Consider the following 8,780-nt stretch of genomic DNA (forward strand, 5'->3'; position numbering starts at 1 on the left):
CTGATAGACATTTATCTAACCTACTCTTAAATATCTCCAGAGATGGAGATTCCACAACCTCCCTAGGCAATTTATTCCAGTGTTTAACCACCCTGACAGTTAGGAACTTTTTCCTAATGTCCAACCTAGACCTCCCTTGCTGCAGTTTAAACCCTAATACAGCTCTTCGGCCTCTTGTCTCCCTAGAGCTCAGCAGGTGGCACTGCGGTGGGGCGAAGGCTAAAGCGTGGGCTGCACCTGAAATCGTGAGTGTCCTGAGCTGCCTCGTGCCCCTGCTGGGGTCAGGGCAAAGCCGCGGGGGTCCCGGGCACGGTGGGCAAGGGGGCTGCCCCTCTCTTCCCTGGCGCAGGGGTTGGTTCCTGGGGCGATTGCCCTCCCATGCCCAGGCCCCTCTGTTTCGGACAGGGTGCATCCGCACAGACCCTCCCCAACCCCCCTCCCACCTGGAGTCCCTTGGACCCTTCGGTAGCCGGTGGGTGGATCCTGCCTGCCGCTTGTGGGGAGCTGTGCGCTCTGGGGTCCAGTGACAGGGGCAGGTGACCCTCTGGGGACAACGGGAGTGGGAGCCCGAGGCTGCCCGAGACCAGCACTGATGCTGCCTTCTCTTTGAAGGAGACATCTCCGCAGCAGTCTCCGGAAGGGGCCTGTGGGCACCCGGCCCTCTGCAGCTTCCTGGGCCACCACCTCCATCAGCCATGCTCTGCTGGGGAACTTTGAGGTAACCACAGCCTGGAGGCCCAGGGCCCGGGACAGGGGAGAAAGCCCTCTGGGATGGAAGGGGACTGAGCCCCCCTAGGGCCTGCTCTGGCACTGGTTGCCTTTGTGTGGCTCCTCTCCCTCCCCATGGTGCTGTCGTGGTCTTGAGCGTGTCCCCGGGGTCTGTGCTTCAGAGCGTGCCCCTGAGGACAGCTCGGCCCAGCAGGCAGTATGTGTGAGGGCGCTCCTGGCCCTCTGAGATCCCAGGCTGGGCTGCCCCGTCCCCCAGGTCTCTGCCCTTCCCAGGTCGGATGAGGGGAGAGGCTGCTGCAGAACTGACCTTCCAGCCGCAGTCTGCCCCAGCACTTCCCCGGCCTGGCACTCGCCCTCTCTTCCCCTGCTCCTGGCGCAGGGCACGGCCCATCAGACAGGCTGGCCTCAGCCCGGCTCCGGGGGCAGGTGCCCACATCAGAAACAGCAGCCCCTTGGGCACTGACTGGCTCCCTCGCTGGCAGCCTCGTGGGCCCTCGGGGGAGGGAGGTATATGGGACAGGCTTAGGACAGGTGGCTGGAGTGGGGGGTACAACATTGAAAGCTTCACCTCTTGTGGCTAAAGAAGCCTCCAGGCTCCAGCTGCCCTTGAGAGCTAGCAGCCCAAGGATGGGGAAGTCTAGTTCCCGTTTCTCGCTGAGAGCTCTGTCCTAGTTGGCCTGCTGGGTTTACTGCCCCCAGCTGGGTCTGGGACGCTGGGGGATTAAAGTCCACGTTGAATCTGTGGCCTTCTGTGGTCTCTCCTCCTGGAGGTGCTTTATGGACACACGTCCACAACACCCTGCAGTGCACGGGCCACTCCCACTGCTGCAGTGCCACCACCTCTGGGGCGAAGTGCAGCAGCTGTTTAACAGCGCACAGCAACCCTACCCCCCAGTCTGGGCCAGGACACGAAAGCATCCTGCATCGAGCTGAAACTGAAGAGGGATTCAGGAGGAGTCGTGTAGATTCTCCCAGGACCTGACTTGCGCAGAGTGCCCTGGGTCTTTAATGCCCACGGGCATGCTCGGAGCCTGTGCGGACGGGCACTACCGTAAGATCCCCGATGGAAGTGGTCAGGTCGCTGGGATACCACCGTGAGTGTACCCATAGGGCTGGGCTGCAGGGCACAGTCCTGGCAGGACCCTGCTGGCTTGGGACTGGAGCGCAGAGAGGCCAGGCTCCGGCTTAGCAGCAGAATTGGCATGTGAGGCCTGCGCCCTTCCCTCCTCTCTTCTCCCCAGGAGTCCATCCTGAAGGGGCGCTTCGCCCCGTCGGGCAGGATTGAAGGGTTCACCGCGGAGATTGGGGCCAGCGGCTCCTACTGCCCCCAACACGCCACCTTACCCGTCGACGTGACCTATTTCGACATCTCGGAACACAGCGCACCCTCGCCTTTCCTGGTACACTGCTGGGCAGGGGCTGGGGGCGTGGGGCGCTCGTTCAGGCAGAGCAGGGGCAGTGCAAAATGGAGCAGGCTGAGGCACCCCTCTTCAGAGAGACTGCACGTGCCAGGGGCTGCCGGCGCGGGAGACGAGCCCATGACTTCGGGATCCACTCCTCAGCTTGGCTTTGTTACCGCTCTGGGGGAGGGGGTTGGCATGGTGGGGTGGGGGCTGCCTGTGCCGTGATTAGAGGCCTAGAAATGGAGGGCTGGAAGGTGACTGGCTGGTCACGTCGTATTCTTGGCTGGCAGGACATGCCAGGACCTGGAGCCGCCCTGGGTTGCCCCTCTGTATTGTCCGCTGTGAGTAGCAGCATAGAAGCCAGTGGGCCGCCAGTCGCCCGTGGGCTGGATTTCCCCACCCAGGTGCTGGCACTAGGTGCAGAGCAGTGAGTCCGGCACCCGTGAACTCCGAACCCCCCACCTGTCAGGGGGGGAAACGCCCCACCTTACAGGGCACTAATGGAGGGGAGACCCTCTGCCAGCTCCTCCCCAGCCTGTGGCCAGAATCCTGCATCAATTCCCGGCCATTGTGGGGGTCTCAGGCCTTCCTGTTCTCTGCCTGTGGCGCACACGTCCTGACTCCCGTGGGCCGTGACACTCTGCTCCAGTTCAGTTGTTGGGTTTCGTGGGCGGTGGTGGCCTGTGACACGCAGCCGATCAGACTGGATGATCTCGCCTTCACCTCTCTGCTGTGTCTCTTGGGCAGGCAGCCCTGGGCGCTGGGTGTGGCTGCGTCTAGCCCCTGCACCTCGATGGGCTGGGGGGGAGGGTCTCTTCCAGGGGGCAGGTGGGCCTCTGGCGGCCTTGTCCCAGACTACTCCCGGGCCCTGTGTCGGGGCCGGGCTGTCCCACGCTGCTGCAAAACAGCTCATGTGCTTTCTCTTGGCCTTGTCCCAGGGAGTGATAGACTTGGAAGCCTTGGGAAAGAAGGGGTACAGCGTCCCCAAAGCTGGAACCATCCAAGTGGTGAGTCGGCTCCTGTTCTCCGCGGCACAACGGCGGGGGGTGGGTGGTTGCCGTGGCCCAGGCAGTGCTTGGTGGTGTCTGGCTGGGCCTGGAGCATCCAGAGAGAGGGGTCCGGAACAGCCTCTGGGAGCCGGGGGAAACGCGGTCATGTTCCAGGCATGGGGGCGGTGCAAGAGCCATGGAGAGCTGGCAGGGGAAGGAGAAGAGGAGAGCAGAGATGCAAGGAGGGCAGTTATAAGGAGCTCTGGCAGGGAGCAGAACAGGGAGCAGTGCTCAGATGCCACAGTGATGGGCATCTCTATAGGAACTTGAGTAGAGGCTTCAGAGATGGGGAAAGTGAAGCACAGAAGGGCTAGGGTTCGGGTCCAGGGCCTTGCAGTGTCAGAGCAGGGATCGGACCCCAGGAGTCCTGCTCAGACCACTAGGAGACCCCACTCCCTTACAGGCCTGGAGAGCTCAAGTGGCCGGAGGATGCTGCTCGGAAGCTCTCAGTGCAGCCAGGGCTGAGCAGGGCAGGAGGCCAGAGGGGTCATGAGGGTGACGGCTGACATCTTGCCCATTGCTTGGGTAGGGGCTGCAGGGGGAGCTGGGGATCGAGGCCAGGGAAGGGGTGAGGAGTTGCTGGGCATGGCGGCAGTGCCTGCAACATGGATTTGGGGGATGAGGGACCCCAATGTCGAGCCTCACCCCTGGCATTGCTGGTACCTGGACATCCGCCCCAGGCTGGGTGGGTGCTGGAAGAGCTCCTCTGGCAACAAGTCCCTCCCCATTCCTGTGTCCCGGATCCACAGGCCCGGTGCTCTCGCACGGCTCTGGAACAGTCCCTGGGAGGATCCCTTCGGTGTGTCAGCCCCCTTAGGGTCACACTCTCACTGGGGTCAGCCCCGTAGCCTCACGGCCTCCTGGGACCGACCCTCGGTGCCTCCAGCCCCCCTGCTTCACGCTGTGAGCTCTGGGCTGCACGTCCACCTGAGCTGGACACCGGAGGGAGACGTGCACCCCCAAAAGGAGCAGTGCCCCCCCCCCGACCTCCTGGCTCTGCAGTGACTCCCAGCCAGCGGGGCAGCAGCAGGAGGGGTATTAGCTGTCTGGGACACAGAGTAGAAAGTCCTTAGTTACCACCGAGAACGGAAAGTTACAGCAACGTCCAGCTGGGTCAGTCCCAGAGCCCTCTGACCCCCCTTAGTCCCAGTGCAGGAGCGTCTCCCACCACTTCCAACAGCCCACACTTAACAACCCCACCTGGCCCCTCCTGCGTCCTTTCTCCTTGTCCTTGGCAGCCATTGTCACCTGGCCTCCTCCTTAGCCCTTTGTTCTCCAGCTGGTCAGAGCCCGCTGGCTTCCTGCCGAGGGTCGGCCATTCATGGTTGTTAGTTGCTTGGTGCCAAACGTCTGGGCAGCTGGAGTGGCCATTGTCTTCTGGGACTCTCCATGGGCGTGGGGCTCAGGCCGCACACAGCCAGGCATCAATCACACCTGGATCGCTGCAAAGAGTAAACAACTTTTCCCCTCACCTAGTTACCCAGGCACAACATAGGGGAAACTGAGGCACACACTGTATTCATACAAAATATTATGAAAAATTCCCACTTGGTCACACCCTGTGCTTGTCCTACCTCCCCATGGGCCCTCCTCTGTGCGGGGCCTGGTTACGTCCTGGCAGCCCTGCTGCACCCCAGCCTTGCCCCCTCCCCACAGCTGACCTGCTCTCTCCCCATTTCCAGACCTTATTTAACCCTAACAAAACTGTGGTGAAGATGTTCCTGGTGACGTACGACTTCCAGGACATGCCAGCCAACCACATGACCTTTCTGCGTCACCGCATCTTCCTGGTGCCCGTGGGGGAGGAGGGGCCCGGCGAGACACCCAGCGACCCAGCCGGCGCCAGCCCGCCCAGGAGGGTCCTCTGCTACCTGATGCACCTGAGGTAGGGGCTGAGTGGCGAGGGGGAGGGATGGCCATCGGTCCCATCGCCCTGGAGCAGGTCCCTCTTCTGGGCAGGAGCTCCTGCCCCACTCTCGCCTCCCTTTCCCCTGGACCAGGATTCTGAGCCCAGAGGTGGCCGTCTCCCTTGCGGCAGCCTGACTTCATTACCGCTGGGAACAAGGGGAGATGGCGGCCATCTTGATTGCCACCCACCAGGCTGCCAGTGACCTGGCCTGGGGCAGCTCTTGGCTCTGGGAAGCAGTGGCCATTCTGAAGGAGGACGGAAGGTCATGGGGAAGCTGCCAGCCAGGAGGAGAGGGTGGCAGTGCTGAGCTCCCCTCCTGCAGCCAGAGCCCCCTGGGAACACCACAACCCTGGTCCTGTTGCCAGCTCCTCCTTCCTGCTATGGCCCCAAAGGAGCGACTGCTCCACCCTGCTCCCTGCTGCAGCCCGTGGCCTCTGCCTCAGGGAGTCTCGTTTGCCCCCAGGTTTCACAGTTCCAAGTCGGGCAAGATCTACCTTCACGACGACATCCGGCTGCTCTTCTCCCGCAAGTCGATCGAGGTCGACTCGGGGATCCCCTACGAACTGAAATCCTTCACGGAGATGCCAAGGAACCCCTGCTACTCACCCCGGGCCTGAGCGCGGGGAGCCCCACGCCCCCCTCTCCACCCTCACCCCTGCACTTCGTAGACAAGTAAAGGGCAAGAGAGCGGAGCCGTCTCCTCCCCCAGAGGTGGGGTGGTGAGGCACAGACACACCCCTCCCTTGACAGCAGCTTCGCGCCTGTGCCAGAGTGAGCACGAGGCGGGGGGGGAGGGGATGGGATCACGGAGATGGCTGCATGGCGTGAGCAGGAGCTGGTGCGCTGGCTCCTGTGCCCCCAGCGGGTCAGAGACGCCCCATGGCCTCTGGCAGCACAGCTCCAAGCCGTGCCCTTCAAGGGAGGCTCGGGGGCAGGTGGGGCTCAGACTGGGCGGAGCGGAGCTGGCTCCCAGGCTGTGGGGAGGGATGGAGTGGATGTCCGCTCTCAGAGGGGGAGGTACTGTATTTATTTGTATTTATTGTTGGTGGGGAGCCAGGATGGAGGGTCCACGGTGTGGCTCATAACCCAGCCTTGATCACAAGTGCAGCAAGTTTGACGGGCTCTGCTCGTGGTGCCCTGTGCATGTCGCATGCCCAGCTGCGCGGCCCAGCACGACAGCAGGAACTGAGCAAGACTGGAATAGCAGGGGAGACTGAGTCAGGAGTGAGGGGTATCAACAGAACTGGTTGGTAGGACTGGGGCTGTGGGTTGGGATTGATGGGCACTGGCAGGGCGGTGGGGAGCCCAGGGCTGCAGGTAGGGAGTGAGAGGCACTGGCAGAGCTGGGGAGGGGGGGGAGCCCAGGGCTGGGCTAGCAGGGGGCTGCAGGTCGGGAGTGAGGGGCACTGGCAGAGCTGGACGTGCAGGGCCTGTGGGCTGAGACTGGGGGGTGTTGGGAGAGCTGGGGGGGGGGAAGGGGCTCTTCTCTTGCCCTCACTAGCCTTAGTGCTCTCTACAGAAGCCCCACCTCCACCTGAGGGAACCGGAGGGCTGGCAAGCGCCCCTGCGCATGGCCTGGAGGAAAGGCCTCGTGTGGCCTGCTGGGCCCTGTCTCCCCAGGGATTGGACCCTTGTTCAGGCAGTTGGGGGAGCCTCTGTTCCTGCTTCCCCTCCCCCTGGAGGCAAGTCCAGCCCCTGGGGTGTCCCTGGATAGCAGGGAAGTAGTTGCTGGCTGCAGCCCTGGGGGGCAAGGGGTCTGTACTGGGGCCTCTTCCTGGCCACCCCTGCTGTTCAACGTCCATGTGAGCTGGGCTGAGCTGTGTCTGTTGTCATGGCTATTGCTACAGGAGACTTCTCAAAGGAAGCCCAAGCCCCTGTGAGGGGGAGGGGGCTCTCTCCTCCCCCATCCCTCCCAGAGCAGGGCTGTGGGGCACCCCGGGTTTCGGTGTGTCTGCTGCAGATTGGCGTGGCAGTGGGCTGAAGCCCGGGGCCCTCACTAACCAGGCTGCGTTGGGGCGGGGTTCTGGGGTAATACTGGCCCATGGATCCCCCTGCCCCGCTGGAGCTGGTGGGAGGGGTGGCTGTCTCTGAGGATGCAGGAAAGCCAAACCCTCCAGCTGCAGCAGAGAGCTCCTGCCCTCAGCCTGGCCCCCAGGCGCTGGGCACAGGCTGAGTGAGGCCAAGTGGGGCCTTGCAAGTGAGAAGGGGAAGCCAGAGGGTGCACGTGGTCACTCGCTGGCCACACGTCTGGTATGCATGGAGGGGGATCCTAGGGGCTGGGCTGACCCCGTAGCTCCCTGCCTGAGAGCAGAGACAGTGCTGGCCTCCAAAGGCCCCACGTGGCTGTAATTACCCCATCTCCCGCCATGGGAGATGGTCCTTCCCCTCTGTCAGTCCCTGCCTGGGCTCCTCTCTCCTGCCTGGGGAGGGTTGAGTGAGCTCTGCCGGAGTCACCCCAGCCCAGCTGACCCTTCCAGCCCCAGGGGCTGAGCCCTCCAGGGGGAATTCTTGCATGTCCCTCAGCCGTGAGTCACCTGAGCTCCCCTGGCTGGGAATGAGCCGGTGCCTGCCTTGCTTGGGGCTCAGGGCAGGTGACTGGAAGTGGCTGAACTGCGGGATTGGATGGCAGGAGGAGATGGGTAGGGGGCAATGGCTCCAGCCCTGTGACCTAGCAAACTTGGGGAGAAAAGAATAGCCGGGGGAGGGGTGGGGGGGCAAGCACAGGGCTCAATGTTTGGGGCAGTCACAGGCATGGGATTTAGGGTCGCTTGGAGCAATATCTCCCCAGCCTGGAAGAACCCTGCAGAGAATGTCATGGAGCCTGTCCTGGCCCCAGATGTCAGGGAAGTGGGGGTGGGGAGGAGGTGGCCAGAGAAATGGGGAGACCTTGGCGCTCTCCCTTGCCCAGGAGTCTGGCCTGAGATCGTGGGGGTATAAATCCGGCCCTCCCTGCGACCCAGGGTGGTGGGGAGTTAAACTGGGACCCCTAAGGATGGAGTGGGAAGACCTGCACACACCTCCCCCAGCAGGATGAAGCATGAACTGTCGCATGCCAGGCCCCAGGGCTGAGGGGAAAATCCTGCAGAGCACAGTTCCTCCTTCCCTAGTGCGGATCCAGGGTGGCAGGAGTGAGGACTACAGTTCCCAGCAGGCCGTGCACCATCTCCAGCTGAGCAGCTCTTCCCACAGCTGGTGGGGAGGGACGCTATGTTAAATGTAACTTTTAGCAGCAGGCCTTTGTGCAGAGCCTGTGTCCCAGCCGGGGCACGGGGGGCCGGAGCGATCTCTCCGTTTCAAAGGAGGCTGTCAGGCCCCTGAGGGAGCGAGTGACTCCAGCCCCGCTACTCAGGTTAGAGCTGCTGCTTCCTACATTTCACGGGGTGGCTCGGTCGTCCCCTCCCCCGGGGCCCCTATAGCTGCTGGGGTGGGCACGGTCCCTCAGCGCTGTTGTTCACACAATCTCGCGTCCTGCTCCAGAAATGAGTTGGGGGAACAAACACTCACAAAAACTTGAAAAAAAAGAGAAGAAGAAATCTAGTACCTGGTACTTCTCCTTTGTAATTTAATAAATGTTTGTTTGGAAACGGAACACAGGGGGTTGTCTTCATTGTGCTAAGAGGAGAGGCCAGACGGCCAGTGGTAGGTCACTAGCCTGGGATTTGGGAGACCCGGAATCCAGTCCCTGCTCTG

The 8,780-nt window shown here is 62.6% G+C and overlaps 1 protein-coding gene across 3 annotated transcripts in view; it reads left to right on the top strand.

The window, feature by feature from the left end:
* Window positions 1–6,280, top strand: part of FAM214B (family with sequence similarity 214 member B) — a 30,822-nt gene extending 24,542 nt beyond the window's left edge. For all 3 annotated transcript variants that reach the window (XM_034774236.1, XM_034774238.1, XM_034774237.1), the window contains 4 exons: window positions 1,971–2,129; window positions 3,071–3,139; window positions 4,864–5,066; window positions 5,554–6,280. In XM_034774236.1, coding sequence (XP_034630127.1) covers window positions 1,971–2,129; window positions 3,071–3,139; window positions 4,864–5,066; window positions 5,554–5,707 — 585 coding nt within the window. In that variant the 3' untranslated portion in view covers window positions 5,708–6,280. The remainder of the gene's footprint in view (window positions 1–1,970; window positions 2,130–3,070; window positions 3,140–4,863; window positions 5,067–5,553) is intronic.
* The last annotated feature ends 2,500 nt before the right edge of the window (window positions 6,281–8,780 follow it).

This window comes from Trachemys scripta, chromosome 6, assembly GCF_013100865.1.
Source record: "Trachemys scripta elegans isolate TJP31775 chromosome 6, CAS_Tse_1.0, whole genome shotgun sequence".
In the NCBI taxonomy this organism is placed as follows: Eukaryota; Metazoa; Chordata; order Testudines; family Emydidae; genus Trachemys; species Trachemys scripta.